Source organism: Candoia aspera, chromosome 13 (genome assembly GCF_035149785.1).
Source record: "Candoia aspera isolate rCanAsp1 chromosome 13, rCanAsp1.hap2, whole genome shotgun sequence".
Lineage (NCBI taxonomy): Eukaryota > Metazoa > Chordata > Lepidosauria > Squamata > Boidae > Candoia > Candoia aspera.
In genome coordinates this window covers 11,162,199-11,185,653 of record NC_086165.1, presented here as the reverse complement: position 1 = coordinate 11,185,653, position 23,455 = coordinate 11,162,199, and the positions used below count along the sequence as shown (strand labels likewise).

Here is a 23,455-nt window from a genome sequence, read left to right as displayed (position 1 = left end):
ATTTTACTTGTCTCCCATTTCAGCTAACAGTAAGTCTTTTAAGATACCAAGGCCTTTGAAAAGATGTGTAAGCAGCAGCAGCATTATTTTTAACGGGCTTCTATCCCAGCTCTGGGATGAATGACCAGATTACAAATGTAGAAGTAGTCGTCCATTCTGTCCTGAGAGAAAATTATGGCTTTGGATAACATACTTAGTATTATAGCAGAAAGGAAACAAATGTTGTGTTGTAAAGATAAAAAGATACAACCGAAAGCTACAGAGAAACTAACTGTTTGGGGCAGCCAAGGGTAAAGATGAGCTGCAAGTTCTTTCTTCACTGCAAATCATGTTTATTTTTTGTTTAATTTTATTTTCTGAGGCACCAAGTTTCTCAGGGATAAGGTCACTGGCAGAGTTCACATAACACCATATATTTTCACTAAATCAAACCTGACACATTGAAATAAACGAGTTGAATCTTGAAAAGGTTTTAAGTCCCACTGATTTTCAAGAGCTCTCCTCTGAATACAACCAAGGCCTGATTCACACATCACTCTAACCCACAATGTGGTCAGTTTGATTTTGCCTGAATGTGAGCACAGCAGTTGTGGTTTGTAAAGGAAGCTTTATGGCTGACTGTGTTACCTCAACCCAGCCAAATGTGTGCATGTGGGGGAACAGGGTTCAGTAAACTATAGCTAGGCCTTATGGGTTAGACCAGGGGTCCCCAAACTCTTCAGTTCATCGATCCCTTCATGAAGGTTCAGATTGTTCATTGACCCTCAAACATCTATTATATGAAAATAATTTAATAAATCCTACCTTAACTAATAGTACCACGAACAACAACAACAGATAGTCCCATCAGCCATTGGGGGTTGATATTGACCACTTTGGAGAACTCTGGGTTGGACAATGTCTCCCTTGAGACAAGTTCTCTCTATAGCTTTGCTCACAACACTATGGACATGGATTGCCACTGCCTACTTCCAGAATATTTTTTACAACTTTCCACTGTATCCCAGAGACAGCACTAGTGGTGTTCCATTCAAGTACTAACCAGATTTGACACTGCTTAGCCTTCTGAAATCAACCAAAGTTTCCTAAGTACTCTCAATATCTGAACAAATGACAGCAAGCATCAATGATTTTTTCCCTTCTACAGACTTCAGGATGCTTTTCAAACAGATAGCAGGACTTTCAAGAGAGTGTTACTGTACTGCACTCAGTTCTGCCTACAGGCTTACTATTAGCTTCTGGGTGACCATTATGGGAACAGGGTGTTGAACCAGGTGAGGCATTTGGCACCATGCCCCTTTTCCTAAGATGCAGGGAATAATGCTGGGAAGGTGGTTCTTACAACTCTGATTTCATCCCAGCCATAAAAGGGGAGCATTGAGAAATCTTCTCACCTCCTTCATAAATATACTTCCAGGTGCAAATCAAGGTGCTGGTAGTCACCTTTAAAGCCTTTCAAGGCTTGAAGCCAGGTTACTTATAGGACTGTCTCTCCCCAGTTGTTTTTACCTTTCCTATCTGGACAGGCGGAAGGGGCATGCCCCAAGTCCCATCTGCTAAGGAGTATCGTCTGGTGGAGCCCAGAAGAACCACTGGAATATCATCCCTCTGGAAATCAGCTTGATCCATCCCTGTTGGCCTTTTGTAAGGCCCCAAAGACTTGGCTCTGTGCTCAAGCCTGGGGCCCCAGACGTGTGAGGAAGCCCATCTCCTGGTTGACTGTTGAGTATTGTTTATAATTTCTCGGCTGCTATGGGTCTTATGTTTTTTATATGTTTTATCAATTTAAAGTTATAAGCCACCCAGAGTGAGTGAGCAAGCACAAGAAAGAGAGAGAGAGAGATGTCACTTTATTTTTTTTTATTATTTTAACCTACTTCTATCTTAGAATTTTAGCTCCATGTCTTAATTTTAGACAAATAACATTCTGTTTCTTAGTTCTAAAGACATCGCTTACACTGGTAGTAATAGTGACAATAATATTCTGTATTGTTCCTTTAGCTTGTGTTTTATATCTGGTCCTCCTCCTCCTCCTCTTTTACTTTTAAACAGCTGGTTAACTGTTTTGCCCTATATTGGTCTTTGAGTGAAATAAACTTTGACTTGACTTGACTATATGTGAGATGGGCAGCTATATCAATCTAGGGTCCACCTGTGTAAGCTGAAGAGCCCTGGAGTGGAGGACATAGACTCTGCACTAAAGGGTGGTCTAAGCACAGAAAGATGATAGAAAAAGGAAACAGATGAAAGTCAAAGGCAGACATTGAACAAAGTCAACGAAATGGAGAGTTGTGCCAAAGCATGAGGGATTTAATTGGCTTGGGATTTCATTTGGAACTGAACTGTTGAGTCTGATGGGTCGGTTCAGATCTTAACTGTCCATCACATGAGTCTGGCAGCAAACTAGGAAGGTCCAAAAGAAGTGCCAAAGAGATGGTTGTAGATAGCCCACATGGAGAGCAGCGACAGGTGGAAAGTGCTTCCTAATTCATCATCTGCAAAAGCAGGCATGTTGGGGGAAGAAAATCTATTTTTCCTCCAAACAGTGACCAAAACAAAACAGCAACAAAATATTGCATTTTAAAGGATGTGCTTTCCTTGCTCAACCTGAAAAGGTCAGACAGGCCTTGGGCACTTCTGGAAATTGTAATCAAACATGGCCATCATTCTCATATATCATGCTATGTTTGAGGGAAAGAGTGGATGCAATGAGCACAATTACCTGGAGCCAGGATGGCTGGGTGAGGAGAAAGGAAAACTCCCCCTTTACCATTTACACAGCTTGAAAGGTGAAAGGTCCCCTGTCTGACCCTTTGGGGGGACGCTGCTTTCGCGACGTTTTCCTGGCAGACTATAGAGCGGGGTGGTTTGCCATTGCCTTCCCCAGCCGTCACCTTCCCCAGCAAGCTGGGTACTCATTTTACCGACCTCGGAAGGATGGAGGGCTGAGTCGACCTGAGCCGGCTACCCGAGAGAGAATCCACCTTCCACTGGGATCGAACTCGGGTCGTGGGGAGAGTTTTCGGTTGCAATACTGCCGCCTACCACTCTGCGCCACACGAACTCTTACACAGATTAGGGGCCTATAAATCTCTGCACGACTCACACTGTGCTACCCATGTGCTTTGAGTGTCCATGATACAAATCCCACCAATTTCATGTAAAGATCAATGTGTTTGGGGGAGGTCTTGTGTCAGGAATAAATTTTCACAGCACGTTACACCCTTCCCAGGTTAATTTTAGATCCTTTGCCAAGATTAACAGAGCCTCTTTCATGCTGTTTTCTTAGCCATTATATCTCTACTCCACATTTAGCGCAATTATCTATTGCTTCTGGACTACCCATTGCCAGTCTAATTATAAGAAACATGGTTTGTTATTTTCCAGACTCCCTGCTTCATCCATTACTAACTCCCTTTGTAATTTCACTTTTTAAAAAAATTCACTGAGCTCAAAATAAACCAGTACTGCAAAACTATAAATGTGGGAAATGATACATTCCATGGCTACAAATTACTCAGTGCTAACTGTATTTAGGGACTTCTCTAAGATGCTTTTGTGAATATTAAAAATGTTCTGTTAAAAAAAGTACAATAGGAGAGTTCACAGTGTTTCTGTCTTACACTTCACTATGACTTGAGTTAGGTGATTATAAGAAATTCCTTTGTAAAGTATTTGGATTGCTACAGAAGACAATTTGGTCTTCATTTCAAAGGAAACCAATATAATTTCCACTTCCTGAATTAACCGACCTTTGAGAAAACAGTTATTCTTTCCATTCTCTAAAACTGGTGATGATTTTTTTTGGCTTTTAAAAACATCCCAACTTGTGTCTAAAATACATTGTTACTAACATCATTATCAAAGTATGCAGATCTTTGCTCAACTCTCCTTCCAACACCAAGTCCCTCACAGATCAATGCAGAAATGGAATGGAATGGATTTCTGAATGAACACAGACAAAACTAACCTGAGTCATCTCTTTGTAAAAGGACATTTTTATGTGGTAGTTAACACAGAACACAATTCACTGGAATATTCGAATGCATGAGTCTCATTAGCACACACTTTCTCATTTTTCATTCTTTCAGTGGGAATTGAAAAGGAAGAACATAATGGGTTATGTTCCAGGGGTCATATATAGCTACCTTCTGCTCAGATTCTTAATTTGTGCCCACCTATGAAAACTGAGAGCTCCTCCTCTTCGGACAGGGATTCATTTTTGTAGCTGTCCATTAATCTAAGCACAATACAGGTAGTCCTTGTTTAGCAACCACAATTGGGAGCTGCAACTTGGTCATTAAGTGAAGCAGTTGCTAAGTGAAACTGACTTCAGCTTTCCTTTGCTTTACAGACCTGAGATGGTCATCAATGTGAGGACTGGCCCTCAAGTTACTTTTTCATCACCTTCGCTAAATGAGGCAGTTGCTAAATAAGGACTACCTGTAACGTCTTAGACACAGAGACAATCAACACAGCACACCAACAAGCATAGAGACCCCAGCATTTTCCTAAGTGGATAAAAGGTTCATCCTCATCTTCATACTCAGCAGACAAACCTGATCATCATAGCGGTAAGTAAGGAACTGCTCTCCTGTGGTGTCTTCTAAAAAACTTCCTTGTGGGGAAAGGACAAATTCAGGCAAGAAGTAGGCATCTTGTAACTGCTCTGCTGTTGTCTGTAAAAGAATACAAGATAGTCTGTTACAGCTTCAAAAGAAAAAGACATCCAAACCTTTCAAGCCATACAGATTTCTCATCACAACACTGAACTAGAAAATGAACATAGTGTTTTCTCCTTCATTGACTGTAGGTTACTGAATACACACACCGGGCCGGTGCAGACCATAATACACAGCTTAATTTAGCCATGGGAATGAACACATTGTCCTTCTCTGCAAGCTTTTCCCTTCTCTTTCAATAGCTGGCTAACATGCCTGCCTTGAATTTACTTACTTATTTAATTTAATTTATTTAATTTAATTTAATTTTATTTATTCCATTTATCCACCGCCCAATCTCGTTCAATGATGACTCTGGGCGGCTTACAATAAATAAAAGAATAAAAATTCATTACACAATATAATATAATAAATAGAAAATGTAAAATGTAAAATATAAGATATAAGATATAAAATCCAAGATGGTCATGATGGCATTTACAGGGGCCACATCACGGCACCAGCCACCTCCACGATCTACTGTCCTCCCTCTCGCCCCATAATAATTTGGCTTAATATGTTGTGTGAACCTAATTACTGTGGTGTATAAAGCATAGTTTATGACTGAGCACCATTTGAAAACCAGACAACTGGGTTTATTCAACCAACCATGGTTTACAAAATCATGGCTTAGTGTAACGTACAAGTCTAGTCAATTAAACACTTGGTGGGCCTCATCACTGACCAGGATTGTGATTACCACAATTCTTCATTTAATTTGTGGAGAAGATTTTACCTATTTTAAGAGGGGACAATGTGGGATTCCTTGCACTACTAAAGAATGATTGGACCAGGTGAGTTCCCATCTGCATTCGAAAGGGAACAGTCAAGAACTAGATTCAGACCTACCTGACGGTATCCCCACTGAAGCCTAATTCAATTGACAGAAATATCTGAAGAATCAGAATTGATTCCTTCCAACAAGGGACCTAACCTGGATGAGATTTCCCTCTACTTCCACTGCAGTTTTGATCCAAACTGCTCCACAGCAGCTGCAGAGATGCTGAAGAGAAAGGAATTCACTCAGTAACATAACAGGATCACTACAGAACTCAGTATAAAATGAAACACTTCTATGCCTAACATTAAGCCACACTGGAATTTATCAATCCATCAAGCATTATGGCTTTTTAATGCATGGGGGGAAAGAGTTGCCAAAGGAATAAGTGTACAATATTGTAAGGATAAATCTATAGCTGCCTTTGCAGCAGCAGATTGTCGATAAATGCTAGTTTTTAACATTTGAATTATTTTTCTTTTGACAGGTCAGCAATCTGTTTAAATACTTTGAAGTTGCTTTCTTTATTACAAAAATTCCAAACTCCACCCTTCTGAAATTTTAATTTTCCAGATTCACCTTAATAAGACTAAGGGTTAAAATATATGAGATGTTTTTTTTCTATATCTGTATAAATACATATTTACATACCATTTTGATATTTATTTATTTGTCTTGACTGCACCATCACATTACACCGTGGCTATTCTTCTTGTTGTTATTTGCTTGTTTAATAAAGTACACACTCCAAAAAGCTTTCTCCCACCGAGTGCAAACAATTGAAACCAGTGGCAGAATTCCCATACATTTTATTACCTTTGGTTTGTATTCCACTACAGCAATCTGAATTAAGGCCAGAAGCATGGAAAAATTCAACCCAAGAGGGTAACTGTTAGAATGGAAACACTTCTGCAATCTTTACTGGCTTGAATATTAAGCACCCAATAAATTTTGGGGAGAGAGAGAAAGAAAGCAAACAGATTCAGCTTTATAATAATAGCGACCTACTAAATGCTATTAAGAGCAGAATAACATTTGAGGCAAATGCAAGCCTATAGCATCCAAAAACTTCAAGTATATAAATTTTGTCTAACACAGAACTTTCCTTTCCAATACATAATACATTCAAACGTGGGAGGGATTTCTACAACTTGCAATAAAAACTACCCTTGGGGGAAAAAATGCTATTTTGTTCAAATCAACATACTGGATCAAATCAGACAGCAATCAATTCCCTATACAACATTATGAAAAACTATGGTACTCTCAATTCCTAAAAATAATTTGCAAGGATATTTTACATCTTGCTTAAAATAATGGAACGATCTCAACATTCTGTCAGTGCAAATCAGAAGAGTCCATATAACACACGTTAAGATGCCTGTGCCTGTTACACAGTTGTTCTAAAGCTGAAGGCAGATAAAGCATATTGTTTATTTTAACTCTTTTTCATTTCTGTGCTAGTCTTGCATAAAAATTTTGGTAGGGAAGAGCTCTCTCATAGAAAAATGTTTTTCAGAAACATTTAAAATTAGAATGAAAACAGACTATTAAAAACAGCAGCTGCAAAACAATCAAAGCCTAAGAAAATAAAAGAGTGATCACATGGTGCTAAAAACAAACAAACACCAGGCAAGCTTTGCCGGGCAGAGAATTCCGTCATTATAAAACTGGCTTTGTAATTAATGCAATCAAAGTAAATGCCAATTCCTGAAACTCATCAGCTAGCAACTTGCTTATCCATCAATCTTAATCTTTTGCATTAGGGGCGCTGAAAAGAAATACCTTTAAGCTAAAAAGGAGTTTACATACATGCCAATTTATCAATTAAAATGCAAAAACGGATTTGATTTTTGAACCAATGGCAAACTTTTCTAATGACTGGAAAGTAGACTAGTAGATTCTGTCATGGACAACCAGTAGCTGCTGCTGGATTTTCTTTTTCTTATTCAACTCTCCTGTAAGATTAAAAAAAAAACCCTCTTCTTAAAATGTTGTTTCTATCTTCTCTCTAAAATTCTGGCAAAGAACATAAACAGGAAAACATCAGGGGCCTTACAAGTAAAATGGAGTTAATGTTCCCTGCAAGGATTTCCATGGAGCATATGAGAATAAGAGAAAATAGAAAAAGATGGGTATTAGTGCCGACAGTGGGAGCTGGGGAATACAGCCAGTTAGAAGGAAAGATGACTAATGCCCCTGTTGAAAGACAAAATCATAGAGCAGCAACCAGCAGATTTCCTCCAGGAGTAATCCTGGAGCCCTTTTTATCCTTTGCTAGTGACCCAAACAGCTGGAGCAGAAAGCAACAAGTAAAATTTACTGAAGTGATTCCACAGGGAAATATATATGCTCAATCCATCTTTGAAGGATGGACTGTAACACAAAAAAGAAATAAAATATAAATAAGACAAAGGTCATATGTGGAAAGATGCAATCAGAGTTGAGATTAATGGGCTACTGAACAAGAGATACTTGAGAAATTGGAAAGTCAAGTCTCCTTCAAATCAAGCTGGACTCTTTGTGACTGACATGGACACATCCATGCCGTTTTGTTTTTTGGGGGGTTTTTTGCATTCATATAGAAATGGTTTACCATAAAATCCATAGAATTGCCAAGAATCGGACATAATTGAAAGGATAGCATCACCATCATCATCAGTTTACCATTGTCTTCTGGGATTTTTTAAAAGTAACAAATTGCTGACTTTTATGATGCCCCAGCTCGTATGCCTACTAGTGGACCTTAATTTAAATTACTCAAGATTCTATTCTCCAACAAAAATTTCAGGAAACATAAAGCATAGGTTGGTAGGCTAAAAGTTTCAGGATCTGAGCTCGATTCTAAGTCTCAAATCTTTGCAGTGTTTTTCACTTGTATTTCACAAGGACCCAGGTAAACCAAGCAGCATCAATATCACACCTGGAACTCGGGCCAAATTACTAATGTGGTAGGTATTCTGCATCCTGGTCATTAATAGAAAATTCTTACAATTTTTTAATTGAATGGTATGTGCCACCTTCCATGGTATGTAAGAATCTAGCCGGGGTGTCAAAGATACTTGCTGAAAATACAGAAAAAATAATTCTTAAATTGATGGACTCACCCTACCATTAAAAAAAAAAAACCTGGCAGGATATTTCACAATTAATAAAACCCTGCAATTGAAAGAGAGTGACCAATATATTCAAAGACTTATTTATTAACTTGTTTGAAAGAGCAGCTAGATATTCATAAACCAGGTAATGAAAAAGAAATCTCCCAACTGAGGGAATAGTTTATTACCGGATTAGGCTGTTGGAGCATGGTATCTTTAGGTAAAACAGCTTTGGTAGAGTATAAATAGATTTAAGCAGGAATGCAAACCTTTAGGGAATTACTTGAATAATAAGCCTGTTACTGGCACTGCAAACTCTAGTTAAACAGCAATTCACTTCCTTTAACATGGGATGAAAGTATAGACAGGATTTACAGTAGTTGGTGTAAGAGATTATTTTAAAAGTCAGTTTGTAGCTGATTCCCTTTTATGTTTTAACTTAGATAAATATTTTGAAATCTGAGCAGAGGATAAAAGGCTTTTATGTGTAACAATGGTACTGTGATGTTAATAGCACAGAACATGTACACTTATTATTTAATGCAAATGTTGTGATTCTTATTTAAATATTGAGAGCACTACATTACACGATCTACTTTTCTTTAGGGCAGCAAGTTCATGCCAATGGTTAGTGACACATTATGTTCCTGCTCTTTGCAAAACTCACGTGTGTAGCATGTGGCTTCTCCAATTAGCAAATTTGGCAAGGATTCTGAAAAGCCCCAGTCAAACAGAGGTGATGTTCTTGGGTTACCTAGACCGCTGGTCCTACTCAGCTTAAGCATTCAGAATGGCTCCACGATGTACTTAATCATACAAGCTCTCAACAAGAACTTTCTAGCCTTGGGTGGTGAGCTTGTCAGAAGAGCCTTCTAGGTCTGCCTTAAGTCCATCACTAAGGCTAGCCATTCGCTTTTTCTAAATGGGGGGCAGGGAGGGGGCTTAGTTCTGATTTCCAGTTTCTTCTCTGGTCCTGTCTTTAGCTCTTCACTAGTCTTCAGTCTTGGCTCTCTGTTCCAGATTCTCTCTTCATACAGCCACCCACAGTTTAACTCTAACTTTGTCGATTTCCTGCATTGCTTAAATGGTTTCACGGCTAACAAGTCAACTGGTAAAACAACCACTATCTGTATGCTTGGGGGGAAAAAAAGTTACCTAGTTTTTAAATTCGTTTTTCAAAAAGCACAATGCTCCTGCTCATTAAAAAAAAAAAAAGTGGTGGTACATAGTACTCCTACAGCCAGACTAGCTCTTCCTAAAGGATTATGGGTATACTTAGGCAGATAAATAACATAAAACATTGTGAAAGGTGGGTGGGTAGAGTCCCAAGCCATCTGAAATTTTTCTGTTTAGGTTCAGCACTTAAGCCCATCTCCACCCAGGGGAAGACATGCTAAACACACAAGCTCAGATTTTCTCAGCCAGAAGGTTCAACCCTTAAGTGGATTCACTCACTCCACCCACAGAATTCTGCTTGGCTGCACTGCTCACCAACCCCAAATGACCCTGGAGCTTGTATGAAAGGCCTCAGCTGGAAAGACGGGGCTGCTAGTTCAACACCACAACAACTTTCACTTCGGTAAAAGCCAAATACTAGGCATCTCTGTTCTGCTTATTGCCTTCAAGAAACTCATCTCTTCCTCTTGCTCTTTTGCCCCCTGATCAAGCTTCCATTTAGCCACTGTCTAACCATGGGCCTGGTTCCAACCTCCTGTGTTTGCATTTTCTCATTGGAAGAATGAAGGTATCCACAGTCCCTAAAGATTTTGACTGCTATCCCCAGTAAATGCAGCTTCCTAAGTTAAACACCTATACAGGTTGCACCTTGCATTGACAATGTGGCCATATGCAAGCATGTTACAATTATGGATAATTATCTTTTTAAAATTAATAATTCTTCATGGGTTAAAGAGAGAGTAAGATGGAACATTGGCTTTAATAAAGGAAGGGAGGTTCTCTGTATTAAGCGTTCTGCAGCTCGATTCTTACTGAGCCTTCTTCATGCATGTCATATATGTCATCTAATGCCTCTTCCAAGGGTCCTACAAGGCTGGTCAGAAATTATTATTTCCAAATTATAGTTAGAGAAGAATGTGCCCTTAAAGGGCTTAAAGTCAGATCACAGACTTCTGTCTGTGATTAGATTTGAAAGAACAATTTCATCAGTCTCACTTTTGTTCCTCCACTAACACTATTATCATCCCCAACAAACCATTAAAATTATTGTTACTTCAAGCTGCCTAGCAACACTGACGATGCAGGCAAATTTCAAACTGTTACCCTAATTCTAAAATAAAAGATCATTCTCTCATTATGATCTCTTTTGTAAAATACCTTTATCCAATTTCTCTGGACAGCTGGGTCATAATATTTCAGGTTTATGTATACATATGTAGAGGAAATGCATTAACCAAAAATTTAAAATAGGCTTTGGGGATTTACTGGGTGATCTTGAGCCAGTTCCCATTCCACTTAACTCAGAGATCTGGTAGGAGAATAGAAGAGGAGGGATTCATCCAACTTACTTGGCTTTAAATTAAATTAATTGTAATAAATCATCATCAACAAAGCTAAAAGCCACAGCCAAGAGTTGCTATCTGGACACCACCATTGTCCAAGACAGAATTTGGGAAAATGTTACAGGGTAAAATAATCAGTGTCTGGCATTTTGCCCAGGAAAACTGTAGTTATAGCCTTGGGTTTCCAAGGGTTTTGTTTCGTTTTGCCCAAGTCCTACTTTCGTTCACTGCAGTATTTGGGTACCAGATGACTGACTGACCCCCAGTCAACCAGTTCAGACAGAATTGGATCCGCGCCACACTTGGCTCTTTCGTCCCTTGACTTGCCCTGAAATTATCGGAAGCAAGGTATGTAGAGCTTTGAGACAAGCAAAATAGATTGCTTCATAACATAAGAATTTAGAAAGACCAACCAAGGGGAGCCAAGAGCTAGATGATGCCAAAATTTGGGGGAGGCTCTAGAACTAATTGCCCAGCTCCAAAAAACACAGGCTGTTTCCTGAGTAGCTGAATGCATTTGACATTCCTCCATGTACCCCGCCCCTTTCATAGGCACTTTTTTCTTGTTCCTTAAAAAATACTTTTCTCTGTGGATCTCCTACAAGTGCTTCCAGGATTTTCAGTCCAGGAATTCTTCAAGTTCCACAATAACTCAAGAAGCTTAGCAGTAATATGCTTTTGTGCAGCAAGACTAACTATGCTATAGGTATTGCTCAGGAAGGAAAACAAGCCTAGCACAGACTCCAAAGACTATTGCCATATGTGGCTTGGTTTTCTGTATGTGGCCACACAAGCTTTCTGGACTCCCGTTCCCCCAAACTCCCAACATCATACTCATTTTTCCTTCTTCATTCTCTCTAGATCCCTCAAACTGGAAGATCTATGAAGCTGTACAGCCCCTGGCTTCTATACTAACTAGTTCAATCACTTTAAGAAGCAGAACCTTCTGTGGTCTGTTCCTTCAGGAGATCCTGGGCACTTGGCAGGTAGAGAAGAGTTACTAGACAGGAGTCTTCCTTCTGATCAATAAGAGGCAGCCAGGGAGTGAAGCAGAGATAAGGTTCAACAACTCAAGAAATCAGCAGAGGAAGCAAAAGGGTTTCCTGTATCAGAAAGTACAAGACAAAAGCAAGGACCTGGGTTTGAGTCAGCCCTAGAGTACAAGGCAAGGAGCCTGATAAGAGAATGCAAGGTGAAGACTTGGCTTCCAGTACTATGTCGCTTCCAAATGGCAAGTTTTACATTCCAGTATTTAAGCCTGTGCCCTAACCTAGCCCACTCTGGGGTTGCACCTGCTCATCTCAAAGTGCTGACATACTGCAAGGATTCCCAAGGAGTCCTTTCCTGCAGTCTTGCATTTTGTGTGTGTTTGTGTGTGTGTCACTTCCACAAACTTAAAGAAGGCTCAGAGAAGCTTGATCAGGATCTGGGGCTGCCAATTCCTCACCAGATGCCTTGATAGGAGCTTGCTTCCAGCCCCCATTGTTTCACCAGGCCTCCTCCTGGCTCTTCCTTGTCCTCCAAAGATAATTATCTGAGGAGGCCATGAGAGACTACCATAAAGACCATGTCCCACAGCATGTGTTCACTGTCCTTCTTGGATTGTTCCATTAATCATATAAAAGGCTTCTCCTGCTTTCTTGCTGTGGGTAGTGCAATCATATTTGCAGTAAGTTATACAGTAGCTTTTTAAGGCACAGCAGAGGTAGGGAAGGCGCAAAAGAAAAAGCACCCATAACAATCAGGAAACCACTTCCTCTGGAGGGCTTTTTAGAACAAAAGAAAAACAGGCAATGGCATGAGATATGTTAATTCTAGAATTCAGGACCATCCAATGGAGCTGACAGATGAAAAAACCTTTCTCATGGTGCATATAGTTAAATTATAGACACCATTGCCAAAAAATGTAGTGACGGCCACCCACACGTAAGGCTTTTGAAAAGGGATTAGGTAATATCATGGAGCAGAGAGACAGCACGCTTGTTGACCATCTCCAGGATCCAAAGAATATCACACACTGGAGAACACAAAGCAAGAAGCTGCTAATGCTTTCACAACCTAGCTGGCCACTTGGGGAACACAGTGGCAGACAAGATGGGCCTTTGGTCCAGCTTAGCCTGGTGCTTTGTGTCTTTGCATTTGCATCGGATGGAAAAAATGTGATTCCTTTCAGTGTTGTTATTAGCCATTTGGGGAATAAGAAATTCCTGCAGCCACAAGGTTAGGCTTGAAAGAATAATACCGGAGGAGCTGAAAGATAATTATGGAAACCAGTCAGGTCCTACCAGAGAAAGCAGTAAGTTCACCTGACGAAAGGGGGGAAAGTCTTTTTTGGGACTGGTGGACAGGAAAAAATAAATTAAGAATGAGAAATACAGAAAGAGAGTGAATCACTTTTTTATCTGCTTGCACATACATATTTGTCAGAGTAATATTTATGTATTTATCTATTTATTATTCAAATTTAATTGCCAGCCATCTCCCACAAAAGAGGGACTCTGGCGATTTACAATAAAATCAAGCTCCAAACATAAACATTAAAATCTCATAAAAGCGGCAACATCACAATTCTTATAAAATACAATAAAGAAATATCAAATCCAAGAGGGTATAAAATCCAAGCTGGTGGGAGGGACTCTAGGGTGCGAGCCACCCCCAAGAATGTCCTGCAAGTCCAGTCAGATATCCCCACATATATGTCTTGATGGATTCTTTCTATCTGAAATGCCTGGAGGGGACCAAAGTTTGCCATAGCATGCTTCTAGCCCAAGAGGACAAATATAGCTGCTGAACAGATTGGTTTTGGCATTTGCAAAATTTTGACACAGGGCTAAAGGCAGCTGCCCTACTTTAAGGCAGCAGGCAGCAGATAATAGGAACTGAAAGGTTATTGGTATACAAAGCATTCCTAGAAGAAGTATCTTCTGTGATAGAACGGAGTCTTAACTCACTGCTCTCTAAGCCTTCTTCCTTTTTTCAAAAATGGTGTTTATCTAAAAAAGCAATTAAAAGATTAATAAAAAAATGGTGCAACTTTGGCTCTGTGGCCTTCCCCTTTTAGCTTAACTCCAAAATGGCAATTCTTGTTAAACAGAGTTTAAACAGCAAATAAATTAATAAGATACCAATACAGTCAATTATAAATATTATAAATATTTATAATTATAAAAATTATAAATATCCAACATTTCCCCTTTTTTTAGACCTACCTGGACCAACATGAAGCCTGTGCCCTCAGATCTCCACAGATGCCAAATCTGGGGGAGCATTCCCAACTGTACCCATAACAGAGTACAGGGCAAGTTCCAGCTGCAAGAATTTGGGGTGCACTGCAGTAAGGACTCAGTAAATTTCAATATTTTTACTGCTCTGACTCTGCCATTCCCAGGCCACTGGCATGGCTTGGATTCACAAGTTCATGTTTTACTATTTATTTTAAGCTCAACTTACAACAAAAGCAAGATAGAAATCATGAAAATGGATAATTGAAAAGTGTGCTTCTGAATGTCAGTTGCTGGGGAGCACAAAATGGAACAAGCTACAGATATCCAGTTGTGCAGCATAAGAGAAAGGGATGCTGAATTGGAGCTTCCTTGGTTGGGATGGAACAACACCCTTCTTAAATTCTTACAAAAAATCTGACATCAAAAATCTCTGTTTTTTAAGAAGTGATTTCTTAAGAGCAATACAAGGATTCAGACTACCTTTACTCTATGGCTGTCATGATACTTGAAATTATGCTGTAATATCCAAGTAGAAACTCACTATATCAGCAAACTATAGGCTGACCATAAGAGCTCATGCCAGTTTCAGCAAAATAAATTCCTTGCAAGTTTCAGAACTGCTGTAAACTTCACAAAGCAACATGCATGAAGCACTTTGAACAAAGGATGAAACAAATGCTGCACAATATGCTTACGAATTAAAGAGATTCCCAGTTTCATAAGGCTACCACACCAAGCAATGTGTCAGCCCGCACTAAGCTGCCAGATGCTTTATTCCCAATAAGTCAACAGGAATCAGAATTCCAATTCTAAAACACGTTCCAATTAGAGCATGCATAATTCAGCCAGATGGAAAAAGGAGGCCCTAGCTGCAACTGAATTGAATTCCTAACATGACTTGTTTGAGGAGCACTACATATGACTTCAATGGGTCTTCTGCTGATTGAGTGGATCGAGAATCACAGCCTTCAGAATTGCAGCCTTAATCCCACTAAAATCAATGGCTAATGCTAAGTAGGTATGTCAAGTTAAGTGGTTTGGACCCTGCTCAGAATCCCGAAGAGCTTTCTTTGTTTGTGTTTAATTAAGCAAAAATATTTAGAATGAAGTTCCTCCATTAGGATTTCTCAATCCACCCTGAAAGAGAATTAAGAATGAATCTGCCAGAATCACTATTAGGCCACTTTTAACATACAACTGTAGAAGTTACATCACTTAACATTTAAAACTCAATTGGAGATAATTTTGGTTAATGCCTATAAACAAGACTTCTGCTCTTGGCTGAAGAGCCTTTAGCTACACTAGATCGATAACTTTAACCATGTGTTGTTAGAATGAAAGTGTCTCACAAGCTCAAAAAAGAACCAACCACAGAGTGGGCTTAGTGGTCTTTCTCTTTTTCTGAATTTGCCCTTTCCCAATAGACCTCTGCTTGGAGCAAGCAATTTAAATCTGCTTGGATGTCACTGGGCACTTCCACACCATTAGCATATCTGCCCCCTTAATACATATTTGCCCTTCATCTCAGGACAGCCCTCAACTGTTTTCATGCAACCGTAGCAAGAACTCAGTCTGTCCTTGTCTCATCACATCGCCCCCACCCACCCCCACTGCAATCCTGGCCACAGCTTGCTTGCTAAACTGTCCTAAAGTCTGTGCATGAGACTACAGTGGCTTACCCAGCTTTGAGAGTGGGGGTGGGGACAAACTGAGGAATTTTCCCCAATGGGAAAAATGCCCATACCCAATGCCTACACAACTCAAGATCTGAAGCAATTTGAGATTAGGGGCAGCAGAGCTATAAGAGAATTGGTTGAGGACCCTAACCCTAACCTAAAAACATGTGGAAGTGACATATTTTTTGACATTCTCAGCACAAACACACAACAGAATGAGCTGTCTTCACATGTAATGGTTGGCCTGCTTCTCAGATTGAACTGGAGGTATCTCCAACATCAAGAGACAGAGGTCAAGTTAATCAAGGACAACAACTTAAAGAATCAAGTCTCCAGACTCTGAGGACAGGTGATTCTCATCCTTCCATTATTTTAAAAAAAGTTTGCAAGTTTTAAAAAATCAAGTTTGGTTTGGGGTTGTTTTTTGTCCCAATGTTGTCATTAGAAGACTGGCCTAAGCAAATCCTTCTGTGTAAAAGTGCAAGATCTCCATACAGTAATTTAAAGAAGTGGGGAAAGCCTGTCAAAAATCAGAGAGAGAGAAAAAGAAAACTAAAGTTTCAAAGAAAACTGTTCAAAAACCATATTCCATGAGGGACTGCATCCAGATGGCTACAAGGCAAGTGAGGAGCAGCTTTCCAACGCTGTTATGTAATCCCTCCACATTCCTATCACATTCCTCAACTTTCAGGCCAATACACAAAATGCATGGAGCAACAAATGCAACCTTCACAAAATAGAAGAAACAATTAAGACTTGTAGTGAAATGTTCAATATTTTATTTATTTGTTTGTTTGTTTATCTAATTTTATCACCACCCATCTCCCCCCCAAGGAGGGACTCTGGGCAGTTAGATGACTTACATGAAGCCTTTTCGAAACAGCACTGAATTGCTAAGTATGACAATGCAGAGCAATCATCCCCCAGTTACATGCCCTTCAGATGCCCCGAGAGCACCAGCTTGGGAAAGCCTGGTATAGGAGTTGCATTTAACAGGAGGAAGAACTCTCTTCTGCAATGTTTCCTCCATAATCACTTCACACCAATTTGCATATGTCTCCATGCAATAGCTGACCATGCACCCATGGCCACATATAAGTGCCTCCATGTGCTTATTGAAAGAATAGATATCTGGTGCTCAGTTAGGAAAAGAACAGTCACAAGACAGACGACTTTAAAGGAAGCCCATGAGTTGAGAAACAGTGATGTATGAATTCCTTGACAATTCCTTTAGATAGTCTGGCATATCACACAGTTCTTACTTTAGATGAATGCACACTGGAGTACATCAAGTTAAATCTTACTGCTTTCCCTCGACTCAGTATTATTTTACTGATATTAATAATAAATCATCATTTGCACAGTACTGGAGTGTAATCAGAACGCTTCACTCAGAGTGGGTGGAAAATAAAAGATGATTCAAACCAGAGAATCTAGCAATGGAGCCTGATTCCCAGCACCACTGGGCCAATTTGTAAATAGAAGGGCTGTTCCAAGGGCAGGAGGAGAGACTGCAACTGCTCAGCCCAAGAAACCTGTTAAGTAAAAGGGCCACGCAGATTGAGCAATCTACTTCCTGGCATCAGATCATTGCCTATTTTCAGCTAAGTCAGCTTCTCTGGACGCTCATCTTTCATTTACCTGCACAGGACCCCGACTACCAGCAAATACATGCCAGCTCCATCTTAATATCAGCTCTGGAAATATTATCCAGCCAAATGAAAAAAGGTCAAGTTGAAACAGCAGATGGGAGAAAAATGAGTTGCAGAGTGAATGATGAAGGAAGCTGGAAATAGTGTTAGTGTGGAAATGCATAGATGGTGGGGAAAATTCAAGAGATTACAATTGCAGAGTTGAAGGTTTCAGAGATGACAGAATAACGGATGTTGAAAGCACAGAAACAAAGCATGACTTGGGTTCCCCTAACAAGCTAAGTCATAAAGTGGTTGACTGATTTTGGTTCAATGTGTTATGTGAATTCAACCACTCTAGTTTATAAACTATATTTTATGGCTTAGTGCACTGCACAACCCCACATAATTGTGGTTTCTTCAGTAAACTATGGCTAAGGAAACCACTTAGCATGATGCATGATTTAGGCCACAGCCAACAGCCAAACCAAATTAATATGGGATTGTTTGGTGTCCAAACTGTAATTAAAGAAAAAAAATGTTAAAACCTTGTGAGAGCCACAGTATTTCAGAGCTGTCATTTTTTTCATCTATTAAACAGACAGAACTCCCTACACTATTTATGAATTAAATTAAAACTAGAGATCTGGGTATTGCCAAAACATTACTGCTAGGTTCTCCTCACACTTTCTCAGAAATGAATTTCTGCCAAGTTCAAATCAGATTAGGTACTTAGCTAGACAAACTTTAGAAATACATTATTTTTCCAGTTCTCCTTAACATTTGCACTGAATTCATTCTTACAACTCCTAAGTTGTGGGGGGGGGTTTACTTGAAATACCTTAAGAATTACAAGTTCTCAATCTCTCATCAGACTAACTCAGGATGACCTAATGGTTTGTAGTCCACCAAGATCTGAAGGACTCCAGTTCATCACCTGGAGAACATTACAGGGCTAGTACCCATCCTGCAAGAAATCTCTTACCACTTTACGCTATTTACTTAACTTACGTTACTTACTTAACTTACACTCTTTACTTACTTTATGCTATTTACTTAACTTACATTACTTACTTAACTTATGTTACTTACTTAACTTACGTTACTTACTTAACTTACGCTCTTTACTTACTTTACGCTATTTACTTAACTTACTTACTTAACTTACGCTATTTACTTAACTTACGTTACTTACTTAACTTACGTTACTTACTTAACTTGCGCTATTTACTTAACTTACGTTACTTGCTTAACTTACGCTATTTACTTAACTTACGTTACTTAACTTACGCTCTTTACTTACTTTACGCTATTTACTTAACTTACATTACTTACTTAACTTACGTTACTTACTTAACTTACGTTACTTAACTTGCGCTATTAACTTACATTACTTACTTCACTTACGTTACTTAACTTGCGCTATTAACTTACATTACTTACTTAACTTACGTTACTTACTTAACTTACGCTATTTACTTAAATTACGTTACTTAACTTACTTTACTTACTTAACTTACACTATTTAACTTACGTTACTTACTTAACTTACGTTACTTACTTAACTTACGTTACTTAACTTACGTTACTTAACTTACGTTACTTAACTTATGTTACTTACTTAACTTACGCTATTTACTTAACTTATGTTACTTACTTAACTTACGTTACTTACTTAACTTATGTTACTTACTTAACTTACGCTATTTACTTAACTTACGTTACTTACTTAACTTACGCTATTTACTTAAATTACGTTACTTAATTTACTTTACTTACTTAACTTACGCTATTTACTTAACTTACGTTACTTACTTAACTTGCACTATTTACTTAACTTACGCTATTTACTTAACTTATGTTACTTACTTAACTTACGCTATTTACTTAACTTACGTTACTTACTTAACTTACGCTATTTACTTAACTTATGTTACTTACTTAACTTACGTTACTTAACTTACGCTATTTACTTAACTTACGTTACTTACTTAACTTGCACTATTTACTTAACTTAAGCTATTTACTTAACTTACGTTACTTACTTAACTTACGTTACTTACTTAACTTACGTTATGTCATGTTCCCCGTTTCAATGTTCTGTTAACATCGTAACGTTTCAGATGTCAGACCGTTTTCCGTGGCTACCCGCCTTGCTCATGGCTGGGTTTTTCCATTCCTGCGCTCTGCCTTGTTTTGAAACTTTGGAATGTATGTTTGGGTTTTCATTCCTGTTCAAGGTTACTTTCCCAGGCGCGTGTAACGGATCCTAGCACCTGGGAGGGGGTGCGTGCTGACGGGTGCTTGGGGCGGGACTGAATTGAAGGCAAGGCTTTTAAGTTTGTATTTCGCGCGCTTTGGCTCATTCTCAGCTTTCTTTGTATCTGCATACTATTCCTTTAATAAATCAGTTATCTTTAAGCCCGAGCTTGTGAGACTGAGTATTTGGGATTAGGCAACCATTACATAAAGCTGAGAATCATTTATATCAGTTCCGCTAGCCCCATTCAAAGTTTGGGTAAAGAGGAGCGCTAGCGATGATGGAACCTCCGCTTCGCGAAGAAGGGAGCGAAGAAGAGCCGGACTCGACGAAGACTCTGCTAGCTCCAACTTCGAGAGCGCAAAGGGCAGCACGTCGGGAGAGGTGAGAGGTCCAATTAGATGAGCTATTGTTGGTGGTGCAGGGTGCCACAGGGGGTGAACCCCAACTTGAAATGGAAGCAGCACCAGGGAGGGGATCTCCACAACCATCCTGGGAACCCGAAATCCCCTTATCACCGAGGGTGGTGGTGACCAATAGACCCTTGGAAGAGCCTGTCACCCCTGCCCGCATGAAAGCAATAGAGGATAAAATGGAGATGATAGTGACCCTATTAAAGGATATCCCCAGGGGCCCGGGGTCCCTACAGGAAGACTGGGAAGAAGACCCCTCCCAGCTGGCTTTCCCAAGACAGAGGTCCCTATCATCATTCCGGGGAAGAAGTACGACTCAGGCTCCCCGTCAATTGGGAGGAAGGGAGCTGAGGGCATCCAGAGATCGACCACCACCGGGGGCTCGAAGGACGCTGTTGTTTACAGAGCCACCACAGCCGGTGGAGCCGGTAAGAACCTTTCCACCCTTTGGGGTGAAGTTCGATGGGGACCCTACCACGCTCTCCTTCTTCATCACCAATGCTAGACATTATATGGAGGACTGGGGGTGAAGCTTTCAGTCAGAACAGGGCAAGATTAATTTCATTGCCAACAAGCTGAAGGGGAGGGCGGCCGATTCGTACGTACAGCTGTGCCAAGCGGAGGCCACGGAATTAAAGGACTTTGATGAGTTTCTGTGGTCCCTTAAACAACACTTTGAAGACCCATTGGCTCAAGAGAGAGCGAAAAGCTCCCTGAGAAAACTTTATCAGGGAACCCTCTCTGTCGCAGACTATGCTTTGGAATTTAAAGCCCTGGCAGGAAAGGTAGAGGACTGGTCCCAATCAACCTTGGTAGAGATGTTCAAGCAAGGGCTGGAGACGGAAAACCTCCGTTGGGCTTTGTGTAGGGATGATCCTAAAACTTTGTACGGCTGGATTCAGTTGGCGGGCAGTGCGGAAAGCGCTCTGCAAATGTATGCCCATAGTAAGGAACTGAGACAAGCTCGAATCGCGAAGGGAGCACGTCCAACGGGATATTCGAGTCGCCCTAAACCAAAAGCCTGGGAGGAAGAGAGGGAACGACGATTTGCGAAAGGCCAGTGCTTGAGATGCGGGAAAGATGGGCATCGTGCCACTTCGTGCCCAAGACGCCGAGCAGAAGAACGGCCAGGAAAAGCGCCAGGAAAATCGCCATCCCTCCCACGTAAGATGAAGGCTGCATGTGCCGAACTCGACCCTCCAGACCTCCCATTCGGGGAAGAGGAAGAGGAATTACAGTTCGATCAGCCGGCGGGAAAAGCCTTCCACCTGCCCTGAAGGGCGCGGTTGGGCAGGTGGAAGAAACCGGGCGTGACCACGATTCGGTGAGTGGGAACTTCCCTACAATGACTGTCAAAGTAAAATTGGGCTCTAGAACCAAAACTGTTGAACTCTGGGCCATGCTGGACTCGGGTTGCTCCCGTTCGCTGATGCATCCTGATGTTGTAGCTGCCCTAGAACTGCCCACGTTCCCATTGCCACGGCCCATGATCTTCACGCAATTGGATGGAACCATGGCGGGGGGGAAGGCAGTCACCCACTCTACAGGACTGGTGGCTTTACAGATGGGGACCCATTGGGAGAAATTGCCTTTTGTCATAGCTCCAGTGGGGGGCCCTTTGGTGATTTTAGCAATGCCTTGGTTTGTGCAACAAAACCCTTTCATCAACTGGTTGCACAGAACTGTAACATTTTCTGATGGATTTTATAAGGTACCTGAAAAGGACTTGTTAGAGGACATGGAGGGGGGACGGGTGGCTAACACTACAGTACAAACACTGACACCATTGGAAGGATTACCCGATCAATACCAGGATTTGGCTGATGTGTTTGGGGAGAAAGAAGCAGATCGCTTGCCCCCTCACAGGAAAACAGACTGTGCCATCGAATTTCTTCCTAATGTAAAGTTACCTCACCCAAAAATCTATCCCATGTCTCCCAAAGAGCTAACTACGCTAAGGGAATTCATTGACAAAAACCTGGCTAGGGGTTTCATTGAGCCTGCAAACTCCCCAGTGGGGCCCCCTGTTCTCTTTAGACCAAAAAAGGATGGCTCCTTGAGGCTCTGTACTGATTTCCACGGGCTCAATGTAGTCTCAATATTAAATAAATATCCTTTGCCCCTTATCAAAGATATGTTATCGCATCTGGCCAGAGGCAAAATCTTCTCAAAATTGGATCTTAGAGAAGCCTACTTTCGCATTCGCATAAGGGAAGGGGATAAGTGGAAAACAGCATTTAACTGTCCTCTTGGGGCTTTCCAATACAAAGTCCTGCCCTTTGGTCTATCGGGGCCACCTGGGGTTTTTATGCAACTTATCAATGAGGTCTTGCACGACCACCTGTTTAAGGGAGTACTGGTGTATTTGGATGATGTATTGATTTATACTGAAACCATGTCAGAACATATTCACTTGGTGCGTCAAGTGCTTACTAAATTGAGAAAAGCTGAGTTGTATGCTAAACTGTCCAAGTGTGCTTTCCATCAGTCACAAATCGATTATCTAGGATACAGGATTTCCGCTAAGGGTATTGAAATGGACCCTGCCAAGGTTGAAGCTATTGTGGCATGGGAGCCTCCACGTACTAGGAGGCAATTACAAAGTTTCCTTGGATTCGCCAATTTCTACAGGGCATTTGCCCAAAATTTTGCAGAAATCGCCCTCCCCCTTACTGAACTGTTAAAAACTAAAGATCAGGGGGATACGCGACGCTCTAAAAACCCGGGAGCGCTCCTTAAATGGACTCCAACTTGCCAACAGGCATTTGAGGCGCTCAAACAAATCTTCACTACCGAACCCATTTTGCAGCATCCAGACCCCACCAAACCTTTCGTGGTACAGGTGGATGCCTCTGATTTCTCCGTTGGGGCACTACTGCTCCAGTCAGACCAGTCTGACACCTTAAAACCCTGTGCTTACCTCTCTCGCAAGTTCACCGAAACGGAGAGACGGTGGCATGTTTGGGAAAAAGAGGCTTTTGCTGTAAAAACCGCTTTAGAAACGTGGTGCCACTTATTGGAAGGGGCTTCAAACCCTTTTGAAGTCTGGACTGACCATAAGACCTTGGAAGCATTAAGCACCAGTCGAAAACTCAGCCCCAAACAACTTCGCTGGGCTGAATTTTTCAGTCGTTT

General features: G+C 40.7%; 1 protein-coding gene across 1 annotated transcript in view; it reads right to left on the bottom strand.

The window, feature by feature from the left end:
* Positions 1–23,455, bottom strand: part of ADAMTSL3 (ADAMTS like 3) — a 205,551-nt gene that overhangs the window by 138,631 nt on the left and 43,465 nt on the right. The window contains exon 2 of the mRNA XM_063313955.1: positions 4,560–4,679. Coding sequence (XP_063170025.1) covers positions 4,560–4,679 — 120 coding nt within the window. The remainder of the gene's footprint in view (positions 1–4,559; positions 4,680–23,455) is intronic.